Source organism: Branchiostoma belcheri, unplaced genomic scaffold, assembly GCF_001625305.1.
Source record: "Branchiostoma belcheri isolate BF01 breed outbred unplaced genomic scaffold, Haploidv18h27 scaffold10, whole genome shotgun sequence".
NCBI classification, from domain to species: domain Eukaryota; kingdom Metazoa; phylum Chordata; class Leptocardii; order Amphioxiformes; family Branchiostomatidae; genus Branchiostoma; species Branchiostoma belcheri.
In genome coordinates, this window is record NW_017802380.1 from 1,492,750 (window position 1) to 1,511,060 (window position 18,311).

The window sequence follows — 18,311 nt, forward strand, 5'->3', positions numbered from 1 at the left end:
GGCAATGTGGGGGGGGGAGTCGAGGAAGATATAATACTTTGAAAAACTGTGAAAATTGAACTACTAGTACCTTGAACATTTAAAGATTTATAGTACTGTGTCTGTGTCAGTCTGTAACTACTATAAATTTTAAATCAATTAGAAACGCTGTCCAAATTTAAAGTACACCTTATAACGTCCAATTCTGTATATTTTTTTTCAGTCTTGACACCAAGAGACTAAGACAAAGAACAACAAGAACAAAAGAGAGGGGCTAAGAAGAAAAGAAGGACAAGAAGAAGAAGATAAAGAAGAGAGGAGGTCCCACCACAAGTTGCCAACTGGTCCCATGTATTTATGACTTCAAGTTGAACATGTCCCAGGTAGGTTCTTCCCCTTTTCTAGTTACCCTGAGGGCCATGAGAGGTCAATGAACCATTTCTGGCTAACATGTCTTTACCTTACCTGACCTAGTCTTGTCTTCTATTCTAGTCTTGTTACACCCATTTTCCACAAGAGGCCTGCAACTGCCAAGCAACCTATGAGTAACCAAATATTTGACAGTTTGCTCAACAAATTTTATGATAGACAATGAATGGGTTTGATACCTTCTTTTCCAGTCTTTGTTGTCTTTTAAATCATACTTGTGCATCATGTTCCAATTATGAAATCAAAGGTCAGGCAACTCCAATTTTGGTATCTCAAGGTTGCTCAGCAATCCGTCACTGTCTAGTGCTGCAAGAAAAGTTTTCTGATTCTTCTCAGTTTATAAGACTTATCAAAGCTCTGAATTACTTTTGTGATCAAACTGCCCATATATTAAGGGTACATATTGTATATTCCGTATACTGTCTGTCCTTATACTATTTAAAAGTTATAGTTATACTGTGCTTACAAGCAGTACCCATTTGAATGAAGAGATGTGCATTAAACGTCTGGGATTCCTGCCATACTTTTCATGATTGTTGAACAGGTCTCAGAATGTCTTTGCACTCCACTTTTAAAGCATGAAACTTGGTGGAATGATCAGGCACATGAATATCTAACTATTACATATTGATCTTTATTAAAGGTCTAAAAATATATCCATTATGGGGGAGGGGGCTGTCCCAAGGCCTCTTGACTTGAGGCTCTTCAGTCCAAGTGTCCCACTGACCCACATTTTTATACAGAAGGAGGGGCCATGGGCTGGAGCAAATTTACTGTGCTTCTTGTGTGTTGATTTGTGTACTGGACTGTGTGTCCAGTCACAGACATGCTAGGACAGGGTAATGCCCTCTCAGACCTGGGTCAAGGGGGTCTGCATGGGGGTTGGGGGGTTGGTCCTTTTCCAGTAGGCAAGCTATTTCACATATTTTGTAGTGAAGGCATGATTTGTAGGGAGGGGGCTAGGTTTTGTGCAAATATCTTCATGAATTTGGCATAAATTTGTGTATGTGACCTTCCTGACTTTAATCAGTTTGAAGTGTTGTCTGGACGGAGATTGTATTTATTTTTTCAGGTTGGGAAGGAACTTGTCTTATTTTGTGACATTTTGTGTAGTATTAACATTTTTGGAAGGCATGCTTTCCAACATTTTGGCTACAAAACCACCCACCAAGTCACATAGCTGAATAGAGAAACAAAATCCTTCCTGTGGTGTACCTGTACCAGGCTTACATGCTTGTCTAATGTACCATAGCAGGGCTCAAGATGCCACCTGTACATGCAGGTAAGTGCAGGTACATGTTAATCTGTAGCTGTTCAGGTGTTCTTACCTTACCTTTAAGTTTTTCAAAGAAAATTTCACTGTTTAATAATCTTCCTTGATCTGCTAGTTTGTGGTACTACCTGGGTTTGAAAGTCAGGTAATTTTAACAGGTGGGAAATTGTGAAACAAATTTTGCACCATGCATTTTCTGACATACATGTATTTTATGGACTCCTTTTCACATGTACAGATCTTCACACACAGAAAATCTGTTCCCTCAAATTCCCTCATACCTGTATATGAAAAGTAAGAAGGCTTGCAGACAATAGTCTAGACTTCACAAGAGCACAGACACAGTTAATTTGTTGAGAGGAATTGAGAGTTGAGTGGTTGTGACAGCTTTGGGTTTTTACCTCCACTAAATCCTCATGTGATAAACGACTTCATGTTGAAGTCACTGTGCCACTGGTTCGAATGTAATTCCTCTCACTGTAGTAGCCTACAAATGAGCCCAGATACCCTATTGAAGAATCTTACGACGTGGGAACATTAATGGTTGTGCAGTTTTGATGTCTTAGGAATTTCAAGCAAGCTGTGAGCAAACGTACCGCCGACAAGGATCTAAAAGGAAGACAGCCGTTCCGGTAACAGGCTAGCTGGAGTTAGAATGTCTCAATGTATATGCACAAACCCTAAAATTCCCTTAGTTTGATCATACAGTGATCATATGACTGATTTCGAGCCCTGCTTGAAGCAGGTGGGAAGTAGAAGTCATTAACTACTTTGAGTGCACTGGAGACTGAAGCATGCTGGGTAGTGACGCAAAACTCGCGGACAGAGCATCAATTAGTCGGTCTGGAGTGTTCATTACGAGACAACCCTGGCTGAATTACTCATGCTAGACGAGTCATTTATAGAGAACTCATGCGCATTTTCAGAATCTCAAAGATATGGAAATACAGTTTGATGATCCAATGTATTGCCATGACTTTTCGTATTGTAGATACACTGTAGATGTAGCGTCTTTGCTAGATTTATTTGAGAAGATTGAACCTTTGCAACCTCGAAGCTTTATATTTAATATGTCAAATTTTGACCTGAAGTTTGCTACAAAATTTGAAGATTATAACAACTTGTGATCATTTACAACTTTCGCAGGCTAGGATATTCAGATATTTTGATAAAAATGTAAATCAAGCCCTGATGTGTAATAGTACATTGACTTTTATTATATGTACATGTATATGGATACGGGAATTGTACTTCTCTGTTCTCAGATTTTAAAGTAGGAAATTTCATCAACTGAGCGGAAAATTTGAATCTGACAGTGACTCCCTGAAACTGTATGTACCAGCATGTTCGTCTTTGAAATCAAGGTAATTTTTTTTTCTAATCTGTGAACCAATGAATTGATTTTCATAGCATTTGAATTTGAACTTGACTGGTGACAGCTAATGCACGTTGCGTGAGGGATGCCGTGAAAAGTTACATGTAATAAATCACACGGACATCTGGCGGATATCTGGTCCTCCTAGGGGGCCTTGACTCTCATTCTATATTGATGACCATTCCTGCAGGAGTACTAAATTTCATGGTGGGGGTTCAGAAAAGTTTATCAATGTGGCCACATTTCGCTGAAATTCAAACATTCTGCGTCAAATTTAGACCGTTTAGCTTTCAGAGTCATCACTAAGCAGAATTTTTGCAGACTTTCCAACTGTGATAGCCAATTTTTGTATGATGTATGATGATAAATAGTTTTAAGCATAAATTTGATAAAGTGTCTCCAAAGTAGACTCTAGAGAAATCTGAAATTTTACCAGGCTGATTGCTTCAGATGTATTGTTTTTTGGGTAGGTTGGTCTGTAGGTTTGTGTGTATGTTTGTCTGGACAGAGCAGGTTGACAGTGTGTAGGTGGGGGAAGACTGACAAGCAGAAAGACAGGAGGTCAAAAGGTCAAACACAGGAAATGGGGTGACCTTGAAGGTCCCAGAATCTGGGTGGTAGCCAGCAGGAATTAGAGGTCAATATAATTATATTTATACTATTATAAGTGAATTCAGGAAGCCAGGAATTGGTTGAGTGACCCTTCAACCCAACATAAAACTACCCTATTAAAGTCCGCTATATGAGTCTTATTGGTTGTCCAATAAATTCACAAAAACCCTTCATGAAAGTCTGACATTTCTTGTTTAATAATCTTTCGCTTTCCAAGAGTGATTAATGATTCGCTATTTTCATTAGGAAGAAAGCAGGTCTCAAACAATAATTTGGAGGCCAAGTTTGAGGTTTAGGTTTCTTCCATTTACTTTAGTATTTTGCAAGGAATCATGGGATACCTTCTCATGTGGTCAACTTTTTAAACATGGAGACTGGAATAGGAAACTACTGTAAATTCTTAAAATTTTCGTGACAATGTAAGATTAAGAGTTTCTTATAGTAACGTTGATGAAGGTTAGGCATCCAGGTAGTAAAATACGCCAAAAAAAAAAAAGCAGCTACTCAAGCAACTGGATATGATTTTGGAAACGGTCAAATTAGAATCATATCCAGTTGCTTAAGTAACTTCTTGGTGTTTCTTATAGTAACTTTACACTGTATCTTTTTTTTCAGTGAAACAGAACTATCTACTAGCAATGGGAGATAGCACAATAAAGACATTGCAGATGTATGAAGATTTACGGTACTAATGATGTGATTAGTGATGATTGACGGACAGATGGGACTTCTCTCTGCTCATTAGCCAGGAGTATTTGACACGACTCACATGTACTCCCCATCCAAAGTCTGTTACCATAGTAACTGAGTTGTCTGCAAGGGCAAGGTCATATGCATTTATGTAACATGGATGTCTATATTATAGACAAAAAATGAGAATTTTCATTTATGATGAGGAGTTTTTTAAATTATTATATATTTTATGTGATTCAGTGATGAGTGGGCTTAAGAAAGATGAAAGAGGTACAGAGATCTTTTTTTTTTTGAAGGGAAGAAAAGAAGATGAAGAAGAAAAGTTGACGACATTATGGTCCTAAAAGTATTCTGATAGCCTTACTAATAGCCTCTGGTAACCTCAAAATAGCTAGCCTCAATAGTAATGTACTCTTTCTACATGTATAGTCAACTGCATGTGAAAAGAGTTATATATAGAAGAGACACTTGCCATGTTGGTCAGTGTTTGCTTTGTTTCTATTGATAGTGGACACCAAAATATTACCACAGAAATGTCAGTTTTAGGAAATAAAATTGAAATTGTGATGACAATCCTTGTTCAGACTCTCAGCTAAATTTTGGACGATTTCGGAGTGAACATTTCGTTCGTGTCACTTACAGGTATTTGGAAAACGGTGGTTAAGTTTTTGCAAATGTCTGGATGTGCTGTCCTTAGTTTTTCTTTCCTTGGGAAGCTGTCAGGTTTCCAAGAGATATAAGAGGCAAGGTAAACAGTCCCTGTCATCAAAATCTATCAGCCAGTATGTTTGTTCATATATGGGCTTCCTGTGCCGAGTTTACACTGGGTCCCCGGCTGTATAGCAGCGTTGTTTAGCCTGTTGCCGACGGTATATTTGGTTTTATTTACACGGACGGGGATGGGTTAGCATTCTGAAAATTCCTTCCCCCACCAAACATTTCACTTTCCCCGCGTACAAACAAATGAGCGTCCGTCGGGGAAACAAGATGCCGGCCGCCGGGGCATCTCGTTTTGTTGACTCACCGTCTAGAGTTAGTGGCGAGCTGCGGATTGACAACATCAAGAGAAGGGGGCTCGGATCCCACTCCATCGCACGTCTGTCTCAAACAGATGTCATTCGTAACACCTACCTCATACACACATGTTTTCGTACCACGTATAAAAATCGGTACAAGTTATCACCTTCACAAACTCATATTTACCAGGGAGGTCTTTTCCACCGTATCGGTACTCCGTGAGGCGGAAATTTGAACCCGCCGAAGCCAGGAACGGTGCAGATGGCATTTGCGCTTGGGTTTGTTTTGTTTATTTTTGTCCCGAAGTCCCAAATCCCATACCCCGGACATGTGAGTGTGGTGGTGTGTATCTAAGCGTGGGGCAGTAAATACTAGTGGGCAGCACAGGCTCATATTCACTCTCCCAGCTGCCCTCTTGGGGTAGGGAGGACAGTCACTGACGATTTATTTGAAAAGTTCATCTAATTTTCTTGCGCGAGCTAGCTCAGATATTTTTTGGTGGAAGGACATATGGAGCACGTACATGAGGCAAGTGCATTCTCATTCAAAATTTTTAATTTTAATTGCAAGCATAAATTTTATTACTGCATATACCTATGGGTTGGATAATGTGATGCTATTTTTATTCTTTCAAATTTTAAACATGATTTGTCTCAGAAAAGTGTTCTGCATATCTCAGCCTCAACTTGTGCAAACAGAATGAAATTTTCGTATGAAATTTTGTTTGTTATTTTGTTATTTTCATCATGTAGGTATGTAGGGCTGTTGATTGTGTTCCTATTTGCATATTTGGATGGTAATCCTTTTTTTGTGTGCCAAGGGCTCGTCCATTCAGAAAAAGAAAAGGGGTGGCCTTGAAGAAGATATTTTTGGAAGTAAGAAAAGGGGTGGTTCAAAACTTTTTAAATTTTCTAACTAAAACAAAGGAAAGGGGGTCTATTGCCAATGCCAGTGTTAGGGCTGGTAAAACCAGGCAATGTTGATACTTGTAGTGTTAAAACATTTGGAGTTGGTTCTTACAATGAGGAGGGTAGAAAAAGATTGTTCATAAGTCCCCCCTCCCAAGATTCTAAAGTGGAACAGTCCTGAAAAGTAATTGGTAAACGTAAAAACGTCTTCACATGCAGGTATGATAAATGTAGCCAAATAAGTGGGAGCATGTAAGAACAAGGGGGCTGACAGCTTGCCGCTTTGGTCTGCGGAGTCAAGTAACGTGGCACCGAAGGATCATGGGATAGCCCAGATCCATTGTTCTCGATTGACATGTTTGAGATGTTGGTTAAAGTTTTTGTGGGAGGATACCGTAAACTCATTTATTTTCACTGGGACTTTTAAGCTTGACATAAAAAAATTATATAGTAGAGTAGATTGGAAATTTAGTGGAAATGCATATTCGCTAGCCTTAATGAACCTTGCTTTTCGCCGGCTCCCTAGTTAGTCCACCCTCTTGGGTGGCGGACTATGTAGAGACCCCCTCAGGGTTTCACAGGCTACATATTCGCAGTATTGTGATTCCACAGTGGAGAGGTTACAGATAAAACTATGAGAATAAAACTGCCACCAACATTTGAAGATTTACAGTACCCAGCCTGTAAGACAGATACCCCCAAAATATCATCAATTATTTTTAATGCAAACTATGAACTAAATCCTTCACGAACGATAATTCAATTGTAATGCCGTTAATGTTGACTTTAATTAGATATTTCCCAATAATATTTATATTGTATGATAAACATGCGTGATATATTAGCCCATTTATCATTTGGTGCTGTACTGTAAAACAGTTGTACAAATATCCCTTTGTTATTATCCCCGTACATTATTTGCTTGTTTGTTTCATTGACTACAAAACAGACAAAAGGTTATGACGGATATGAAAGTAATATTTGCACACATGTAATTTGTTTGAAAACATAAATCTTCAGAAGGCTTGCATTGCATATCTCCATGGGAGAAATTGATTATGTATCACAAAAGCAAATAAATTAGGATGAGCATGTCCAAGAAAATAACAAAATAATGCAATACATAAGTAGTAATGTAATAGTGTCTTGTAATGAAATAAGTCATACGAGTCAAGGAATATATGATGATGACGTATATATTAGATGGTAGGAAAAATAAGGTACACATTTCTGGAGGTACATAATCAGGGCTAGATGAATAGAATTAGTAATTCGTCATATCTGCATTTTGGATTTTCTCAAGGATATTCAATATTGAGTGTATGATTCAACTATGAATGACTTTGCTTAGTATCCTTGGAATATAGAATTAAAATTTCAGCATTCAAAATACACCACTCAAAATTGAAAGCATTAATACTTGAAAAGAGAAGACTTCTACTGTACATTTGCATCATTTTTTAATACTTCTGGACTGAAGAGAGTTTTTACTCACTTTCCATATCAATAAAGCAGGTAGGTACTGACCGCCATGTTGGTGTCCTGTATTTGCATTTCAATGGATCACAGTTCAAGCTACTACCTACTACCTACCTACAAATATCAAGCTACATACATTGTTTCTGTATTCTATTCTTCTTGTTTTATACATACACATTATACACACTTACTAGAGGTTATTTGAAAGGGTCAGGATTTCTCGATGCCCGAAAGTGCTTGAGCTACGATTCACTGAAATGCAAATTGCAGTGTCTGCCTCCATGTTGGTGAAAATTCTCCATTACAAGACGTGTAATCAGTCTTGGCAGAGGTTTTCACTTCCGCCCTCATGTCTAGTTTCCTGATTTACAAGTCTAGCAGTGCATGGTGGAAATTTTGCCCAAGTGACCTCCACCCCAACCAGTCTAGCTCACTTGGAACCTCTCCAAGAAAAACCCATAACAAATGCACTTCGACAAGGCTGGTATAAATGATAATTTTAGTATTCTTGAAATCCTGTCAACTAGATCTATGCTGAGTTTTTCTTTGTTGAAAGAAAAATAATTTACTTTTTGATAAAAGAATGCATGACTGAAGTTGAAAACTCAGTTGCATGTGTCCTCCTTGTCCTTCTTACTGTAAATCTTGAAATGTTTACAGTGACATATCAACTGCAAGATCTTGACACTGTAAAAGTGTGTTTCCATTGCATAATTTCTGTATTACAGCATTGTTTCAACTGCAAAGTTGAAAGAAACACCACGAAAACCTCCTTTCCCCCTACCTTAAAATTAAGTATGCTTCAAAATAACTGAATTTACAGTATCTTAATCATCAACCTATAAGTAAGAATAAAGCCTCACTTAGATTTTCTTTCTGCCCAATAACTGAACTCAGTACAATTATACTTTATTTTAGGAAGGCTACCTGTACAGGCTACCCAATTTGGCCAGCCCCCAAGCCGTTAAGTTATAACAAGTTCCTTGGAGTAGCCATGAGTACCCATGTGTGGTCTTAATAATTCCCTTCTGATGTTCTTAGTCTGTGATGTTGCCAAGCAGTTTTGACACCTGCTGGCTACAAAAGGAAGGACCTGGGAAGGGACCCAAAGCACAACGACATAAAACAAATTGGGGAGATGTCTGTATAGACTAGAATAACTACTAGTGTCTGTCTGGCTAGGGTAGAGGCAGGAAGGACAGTGCTTGGACACTGTCTGCATACATTTGAATAAATTAGCCTTATGCAAATGAGCTGGCTGGCTGAGGAAGTGGCCATGAGCCTGTTGTGACTTTTGCATAAGAGGGACTGTCTGCATGTATTTGAATAAATGATATTTGATATTTATGTAAATGAGCTTTGACCAGGGAAAAGTTGTAAAATAACAAGGACTGAGAAAAAGAGTCTACAAATATTGTTACTACCTTCCATGTACAAATTCTTATATTGATATCAAACTACAAACTACGATAGAGGCGTGAAAGTTGTCATCAATAATGACTTTTGTTCCTGGTTTTGGGGTTACCTTGTTATTTGTGACGGACACACCGTCTGAGCGGTTAAGATATTTCCCCCGTGGTCGTCCCAAGATTGATTCCGTGGCCACACCGATTGGCCATAAAAGCTTTGGTATCGGGAATCCGACATTATAACCAATCAGTCGGTAAATGGCGGCGGTGACAAGGCGTTAGCGTCAACTGGATCCGATGTTTTTAAACAGGAGACGGTCATGCGAAGAGAAGGCATGCCCGATTTGGTATTCTGCTCGCAACGGCGGCAAAATTGGTGCGATATTGATCCGTCCTCAATGAGACAGGTGCATCTGAAAGTTTTATTTTTCCATCCATAATCAGAGAGATATTTACGACAGCGGGGAGAGGATATTGGTTTTCATATCATGAATGCAAGCCGAGCAGAAATGGCAAATGCAATCATGGCTAACAAAAAAACCCTGCATTTGTTTACCGTCGTCTCAGAGATCCCATGCTATGTGTTAAAACCCCCATGGGAGATTACGGTTTCTAACGCTGTTGTTTGGTCTTGTTTCATATTCATTCAAACAGGCCGGGACACCTGCCCCCCCTGCGCTTGTTTGTGTTTATCGTTACTTTGTTTTGGGGTAGGCCGGATTTCACCAGATTTATTTTGCTGGCAACAACATCAGAGGGGGCTTTTGGACACCCCACCTTCCCCATTCATTGCCTTGTTTATCCTATCTGGGACCCGGGTTCGGACGGTAATGCCGCAACTTTGAAAGCTATTTTGTATGCCGGCGTGTTTGGGCGTGGATCGATCGGCTTGTAATCAAAGGCATTATCCCAACATGTGCATTTAGGAAAATTGTTCTGGATGCCCTTTTGGACTTGGCCGAAAATTGTTGACCATCAGCCAAGGGTAACTACTAAGTAGACTGCATTTCTGCAGCAGAAAAAAGAAGAAGGGAAGAGAAATTTTGGATTGCTGAATTGGCAGGGATTGGTATTGTTGTAGGTCGAACAATAACTACAATAGCAGACAGGGTAAGTGGGCATGTTGAATTATTTATTTGTTTATCGCTTGCTCTTTGCTTTAGGGCGTTGACTGTGCATTTGACAGAAAAAAAATTGGCAAAATGTCGTCAACGAAAAATGTGATTGCAGACGTTGGAAGTCAACAACAGTTGTTTGTGTGAATGCCTTGTTTGTTTGTTTCACGTCGTTGATTCGTGTACTGGATTGCAGGACGGATTTGATTTTGAGGTGAGTCGTGTGTGATAAAAAATTCATTGTTGCTTTCAGACTGGGTTATATCATCAACTCACCTGGCTAAGGTTGTTATGTCTGTAAAATTTTAGATGTGTTTTTACTTGCATTTGTCAGTGTGTTGGTAGAGTATACCTACAAAAGTTAAACATTTTTGTGGGTTTTTTTTGTGAATAGGCATTGGCATAAGGAAATAATTTGAGAAAAGATCAGTGGTTAAGAAACTAGGTATTCTATGAAATTAGAGGATATTTTTTATTACATTGTATGTCAAGCATTTTTAGTGTAGCATATTTTGCCACAATATCTAACTTGAAGATGTTTCAGAAAATTTGCTCTAACTTCTAAGGCCACTCCCGATTCTGAGATTTGTTGTCAAAATCGGAGAACCAACAAATCAAATTGGTGTGGCCTTAGGCTTGCAGTTACTTGTGCTTTGATCAATCCATACTTCATAGTTATGCACTTCCAATGTGCTTGATGTTGTTTAATAGCCTGAAATGAATGGTTTGGCAGAAAATTATGGAATTTGCATATGTCAAGGTTTTGGCAATGACATTTGGTGAAGAGAGGGGATTTGTAGTAAATGGCAACAAAGAACTCAATCGATATGCATTCTACAAGCCTCATAACCTTCCATTTGCGACAGTTTACAAATAAAATAGCAAATGGTGTTTATCATTCATAGCAATATAAAAGTAGTTAAATATATCTCGAAGAAAACAGTATTGACTTTTGAAAATTAAGAAAACTTCACTCTTGCTTGAGTTTAGAGATACATCTTTATACAAAGATGACAATCAATAAGATAATATTGAGGCTTCATGTATAATTCACAAATGATTCATCGGCCAAACTTATTTAGGTACACAGTCCTAGTTGGTACCCACCCCTATACTGTAAGTGTTGTAGTGATGGAGGCATGCACCAACAAAACAGTTGGTCTAAAGCAGTCCATAATGGTGTTTGTGGGGTAGTGTCTAACTTGTGGAAGTTAACTTATAAATCTTTTCAATTTTTGCTTCATCACAGATATTGAGTGTATATTTTTGACATAATTTGTAATGAGAAAATGTGAGTATAGCTTTTTATTTATGATGTGTCAAAATTTTATTGGGTTGTTTGAAAGACTAATATTTTTGATAATTTATGAAATATTTCTGGTAATGATGTTTTATTGCCATAATTTCTTTAGGTTTAGACAAGTGTTCTGGCTTAGCATATATTGTTGTATATTTATTTTCTGCAAAACAAAATATTATATGTTTGTCAGCTAATTTCTGATCTAATATTTTTGGTTACAGAAAGTCAAAATAGTTTGTCATGTCGATTGAAAGGAGCAGATGATTCATTGTCAATTGTGACATATCCAGAATGCCCCAGGCATCAAATTAGATTTATTCTGGTCAGTCCCCAAGCAAGCCTGATGGCCCTCCTTTATGGGTCCTTTTCATTGGCCACTAGAGGGCTCTTAGCATTCCCAATAGAGTGATCCCCTCCTCTGTTAGATGCGGACAAGGACAAGCGTATCCAGCCTTGGCCTTCTCGGCTTATATGGCAGCGGCATCGTTATTGTATTCATTGGGACAGGTCATCTTGGGGGAATCCATGTAGGATGATAGGGGGAGGGGGGATGTATCTGCGTAGAAGCATTTTCCCTCTGTTTTTCAAGACAGATTTAACAAAATTTATCTATTTACATTGTGTAAAATTTTAAAATTGGAATGGAAATGCCTTGTGGACAGTATGGCTGTAGGTTGCATGTAGAATATTTGTTTCAGAATTCATCGTAACCCTCTCTTAGCGATTACTCGCAGACCATCCCTCCAGGCCTCATAGAAATCAATTAGCGTATACGGCCTCGGACAAAAGGGCCCGCAGTTACCACTCGATGCGCAGTGAAAGGGATTTTTGCACCTGGGCCAGGGCTATTTACCAATATGTCCCAGGGTAATAGGGGTTAATGAAGGGAATGGGAAGGGCAGTTTTGATGTACAGTTTTTGTGGGATTGAAGTAGGCAGCTGCAAAAATTGGAATTTGTTTAGTCTGATGAGAAGGGAAACATCTGTGTGGATTTAGAAAACTGGAGGCTGGTGTTGTTGGAGAGGCTGTCTTGTTTTACCTCAATATTTAGATTGAAGGTTTGGTGTATGGCGAAACGTTTCATTGGAGGTTCAAAGGAGGGTTTTTATAAAGAATAGTTTTAGTTTTAGATGAGAAGTAAATTGGAAGTGATGGCTGATTATTTGTAGTTGCTTCAACAGCCAACTGAAAATTTTTAATAAACCAAATTGTTTTCAGTGTTATTTTTCTGCAATGACCTCGCTACTGCTACATGTAAATCATGACATTGCAAGTATGCATTTCTGATACTGTACTGCAGAAAAGTTTTAACAACTAAATTACTGAATTTACAGTTACAGTACAAAAGTTCAAGTTCATCCCGAGGCAACTCAACACAATTTTTTAATTTCAAAATCTGATCCTACCGGAGAAAAGAAAATGTTGATGCTAATTTGACAGTTTTACATGTTTTCTCTTTGGGGGGTGGGGGGTATTTGTGTATGCATTAATCACCTAAATCACCAAAAGCCACACCCCCTACATCTGACTTGGTAGAGTCCACCAGCTTTGAGCCATCTTTCAACAGTTTCTCCGTTACACAGTCTTCAAGAGGAAGTCAAGACCTCCTTAAAGTTCCACCTCTGGTAATAATGTGTGGGGTCTGAGGAGAGGTTAATCCTTCAGTCAGGCAGTTATCACTGCCAACATTCAATCTGGAACGTCTATTCTTCATCTTCTCAAAAGATACTGTAAGTGGCAAGATGGTCTTATGCTGAAGGTTGTTGCCTTAGAAGTTAGAGACTAAAGGTTTTGGGTTTAGTCTTCATTTTCTCAAAAGATACTGTAAGTGGCAAGATGGTCTTATCCTAAAGGTTGTTGCCTTAGAAGTTAGAGACTAAAGGTTCTGGTTTTGGATCCCTAGCAGGCCCTAATGTTGTGTTCTTAGGAAAGGTACTTAACACCTATGTCCTCACTCGACTCAGGTGAAAATAAGTACTGTACCTAGCTTTGGTTAGGGATGTCCTCTCAGATGGGACGTAAAGCCAGAGATCTCTCATTTAAGGAGAGCCACACCTCAAACACGTTGAAGATCCCGCCACACACGAAAGTAGTAGGAGTCTCTGTCCTGGCATGAGTGGATCAAACCTTACAGTCCGGTCTTGTGCAGCTTGTATACTGTACAGAACTGGTGTGTGGAGGCAATTTACCAGTTATGCAAAACAAACAAACAAAGATTGCTTCATCCTTGTCAATGATGTGCAGATTATGAATATTCTGCATTTGCGAAATGAACGCAAAAAAGTTTTTATTTTCTTTGCAGTTCTGTCATTAAAAGGAATTTCTAAACATTCCAAAAACCAGGATATCAGTTGGATATTCTCTGTCATATTGCCTAAAGGAACTGTAAAAAACAATATCTGCTTCTCCAGACCACCTGCGGTTCGGAGATGAGTGTCGAAAATTACTTTACGCTTTCTGCTCGCGTAATACGCAAATACCGAATACCTGCTGTTTTTGTACGAATAGCCGCAATACATGTATTATATTCTATGATGCAGCATGTTCTGAATTTTTTAGTTGCAAAATTATAGGAATGTTTTCTACTTGAGCACTACTAAAATTTTTTTCCTCAATAACTAAATAACGTATATTTTTTTTGCCTTGCCATTTTGTCTGTGTGTTTTTTCTGAATACAAAGTAGTATGGGTAAAAATGTCCTGTGCATTTTGTATATTGTGAGGAAGTCTGCCATCTTTGATTGCCTTGTTTTGAATCTGTTATTTAGTAGAATATTCTAACAATTTCTTGTGTGAAAAACTAGGAGATCATTTTCAGACCTTAAGCAGCGATCACCATGGTTACTTACCGATCGTCTGTTTGAAATAAGACCAACCTCATTGTAAGCTTGTCAACTATAATCTTTTAGGATGCGTTCCAAAATTATGCCATTATGATATGACTTGATAAATAGCCTCGTCCTAACTAGTTTGTCCTTGTGCTAGAATTAGGAGACAAATATTACATGCAATATAATTACAACGCTCAAGGGTGGATTAATTTTGAACGTTGATTAATATTGAAAAAGACAGGAGATTGTCCCAATATCTGGGTAAATTAAGATACACATGAAGGAGAACGACTGTGCTGACCTTGTAACTTTTAGTTTTAGTGTTATTCTTTTATTACTTCTTGATGCTTCTTCACAAATTTCGCAATGGTATATTTTTTATGTCCTCCAAGCAGATGTTGGGAGGAAAAAATGTGTGGCGCCATCTTGTACTTGACTTCTAACCAGAAGAGGTTTTTACTTTTCAGTTACATTTTTACATTTCTTCATATCTTCCTCCCCATGATTGATTCTACAGTAGGTATGCAAGTATTGTTTTGGGTGTCTCAGCTATTACAAGACGTGGTGATGGCAAACTCAAGTTATTTTCAACTTATTATACACCAACACAGGAGACAATACAATACTCATATGTCTGTGTGTCTGTTAGTCCACACTGAGAAGGTTGACAGCACTTGGGCTGAGAAGATTGACAGGCAGAATAAGAGGAGGTCAATGGTTTCAGAATCTGTCCTGGATCTTGCAATAATTCACAAAGTCTGAAGTATTAAATCTCATGTTTGCCTTATAATGAACTTCCTTCAAAACTTCCACAGTTAACAAGGCAACATCCATCTTTGACAATTGGTTGCAATTACGAAGCTGATTGTGTGCACAAATTGTGATGGATTCATTTCAATTTCAGTGTTGAGAGCAATGGACTTGAACTAGATGTATATTGGAGTTTTAAAGGCTAATTTATAGAGAGTGCAAACAAAATGTTGTGACTTCCTTTGTGCAAGAAATGAATACTAGAATTTGTTGTAAATTATAATAAAATATTATGAGTATTTGAGGGAGTTGTAGTTTTTTAAAGAATAATTTTAACTGACGGTCGAATGTGCAGCTATATAATTGCAACAGCTCAAATACAAGGCCAATGCTTGGAGAGAATGTATACAAAATGCTGTGCTGTATTATCCGCAAGAAAATATCAATGAATATTGGAATGTCATGTAAATTTTCAAATAATAATCTTAACTTCTGGCTGAACATACACAAACGCTACAGCTAGAAGATTGTGACAACTCAAAAATGCATAGTTGCACCACAAAGCCAGTGCGTGCGGAGCATGTATACAAAATGTTGTGCCGTATTTTATGCCAAACTGCGACAAACGAATCCGAGGAAAGATGTTTGCAACACGAGCAACATAAACAGGCCGCGAGACAGCTGTCTCCGCATTAAATACCCCGCGTACACAAAGAACAGGTGTTTGGTACCTCCTTACGTTACCTCTCCAGCAAATAGTCTACAATACCTGAGTGTTTATCAAACAGGGCAGTTGTACACAGACTGTGCTGGCATATATTGGGGGTGGTATATAGCTTGTTGACAAGGGCAAGGACTTTAGCATGGGATTTAACTTAGGGAGGCGACTGGAAGAAATCTGAAGAAAGGGGGAACTAAAGTTGCCTTGAGGAAATGCAAGTGCAAGTGATATTTATTATTTTTTGGCTGTGAATTTTGCAGATGTTGTCTGTCAATGTACATGCATGTATTTGTATTTGTTTTTGAGTTCCTTTTTTTTATTGCATGGCCCTTTTAGTACAGATTTTTATTCTCATATATTAAGGATTTGTGTTTTACTGGATTTGGGATTTAATAGGATTTACCGGGATTTGGGATTATGACTTTGGAATAATGCTTTTCAAATGACAACATTAACAGCTGTAGAAATCTCTAAGCTGCAAATGATTATAATTGCTAAAAGATCATTGAGACTTAATTCCTGACTTAATGTTTCAACATTAACTTATGAGTGTTGAGTTTATAAGAAGTATGCATATGTCTCAGTCGCAAAATTTCATGGCCTCACCGTAAAATTTTCAGGATATTTATAAATTACTGTCATAATGATAAAAGTAGGGAGATGATTAAGTATGTTTTATCTGAATTAAAAAGACCAGCTTCATATAAGGCCCATATTGCCATTGATATACATTCAACCCTGTACAAGTGACCACCTCTATGTAAGGACCCCCTGGTCATTGATATACAGTCAAACCTGAACTAGTAGTGACCATCTCTGTATGACTCTATGAGGGCCACCTGGTCACTTTCAGATGGCTCCTTAGATAATTTTTCCCATTGACCTAAGGATCAAGAATCCTGTCTATAGTGGCCACCTATCATCATTTTCTTCATGTCACTTGAGTGGTCAGTGACTCACCATAGACAGGTTTGACTGTGAGTGTAGTGCCATATGTTGTTTTTGTTTGTTTGTTTGTTTGTTTGTTTTTGAGGTTGTTGGTGGTTCTCTAGAAATTCGGTCGATGCAAAAAAATTTTAAGAGATTTGGGGAAAACCATAACAAAAAGCAACAAATATTTCATCTGTCTTTATTACCATCCTATATTTACAGGCATCATCTTATCATCCTAAAAAAGGCACGATTTTCAGTGTGACAGGTTGACCGTTTGCCCCGGCACGTGGAAGGTTAAACTGTAGTTTATTAGTCAGGAATTTGTCCGGCCAAAGTGGCAAATTAGATGTAAATAGGACTGCAAGGAAAATTTGCCTTGTTTGTTTTTCCTTTAAATTTCAGCCCCCGCTTGGACATTTAGCTGTACTGTTGTTAAAACAACCCAGAGTTCCTCCTAGATGAGGTCATGCCTTGGAGAGGAGGGAGATGGGGTGAAATTTGCTTGTGTAGCCAGTTTTGTTTGCTTTTTCTGGTATTTTCCAGGCTCCCAGCATCATGTGGTTTGTCGCACGGTTGTGTACACTGCATTTCCGTTGCCGGGCAACTAATGGAGAAAATTGCGGCATGTTTAGCCTGGGAGTTATCCCTGCTGGGTGGAAATGGCTTTGTTTGTTGTGGTCGCAGCCCGGGGTGAAGTAAACACCCCCTGTTTGTTTACGGTCTCGCTTCTTGCAATTAGCGTGGACGGGTGGGCGGTGTGTAAGCCTGGCTGGCACAAACAGTTGCATCTTGTTTACCCCCCTCCCCTCCCCCTCCCGGCCTGTCGGATTCGAGCGGAAAGCCTCGCGGGGTTTCCTGGCACGAGGTCAAGAGCAAGCTAGCAGAGTCTGTCCAGCCCTCCCCCGGCGATCGCAGTTTTACAACCAAGTTTACCCTCGCGTCGGGCTGTCAGGCAAAATGCAGGGAATGCCGAGGGTTGTTTTGTCTGGTTGTGTGGGGTCGCCAGGGCCATCAGTTTTGGATCACACACAGAAAACCAGGACCAAGCCTACAAAAATAAACTGGCATTGGCCCCGTTTTCTGTCCAAACTCAAAGCCCGGCCAGGTTTAGTGTTACGCTTGCTTGACGCTCACAGCCAAGGAATCTATATAGGCTATCTAATCGGGGACGCATCTCGAAGATACCAGACAACCACACAGAATTGTCCCATCTGGCTGGACCGCTCTGTGATTGACAGCTCTGCCAAAAGACTTTTGGCACTGGCAGCTCCTGAGTCATCTTCAGAGCCAAGTGACTGGGGAAATGACACACTTATTTGGGTGCTGATGACAGTGTAGTGTACATTTCTATCTGGGTACTTTTGGCAGCAGTCTTTGGGCCCAGGCCAAGCAAAGTCAATGCCCTGTACCTCATATTGAATCATATCAAATCTAGAGCTTCCAATGGGCAAATGATTTTGCTCAAGTTTATATGTTATTTAAAAATT

The 18,311-nt window shown here is 38.9% G+C and overlaps 1 protein-coding gene across 14 annotated transcripts in view; it reads left to right on the forward strand.

Moving 5' to 3' along the window:
• LOC109471908 (forkhead box protein P1-like) overlaps positions 1-18,311 on the forward strand; it is a 47,660-nt gene that overhangs the window by 2,275 nt on the left and 27,074 nt on the right. For all 14 annotated transcript variants that reach the window (XM_019771453.1, XM_019771377.1, XM_019771431.1 and 11 more), the window contains exon 2: positions 203-362. In XM_019771453.1, coding sequence (XP_019627012.1) covers positions 354-362 — 9 coding nt within the window. In that variant the 5' untranslated portion in view covers positions 203-353. The remainder of the gene's footprint in view (positions 1-202; positions 363-18,311) is intronic.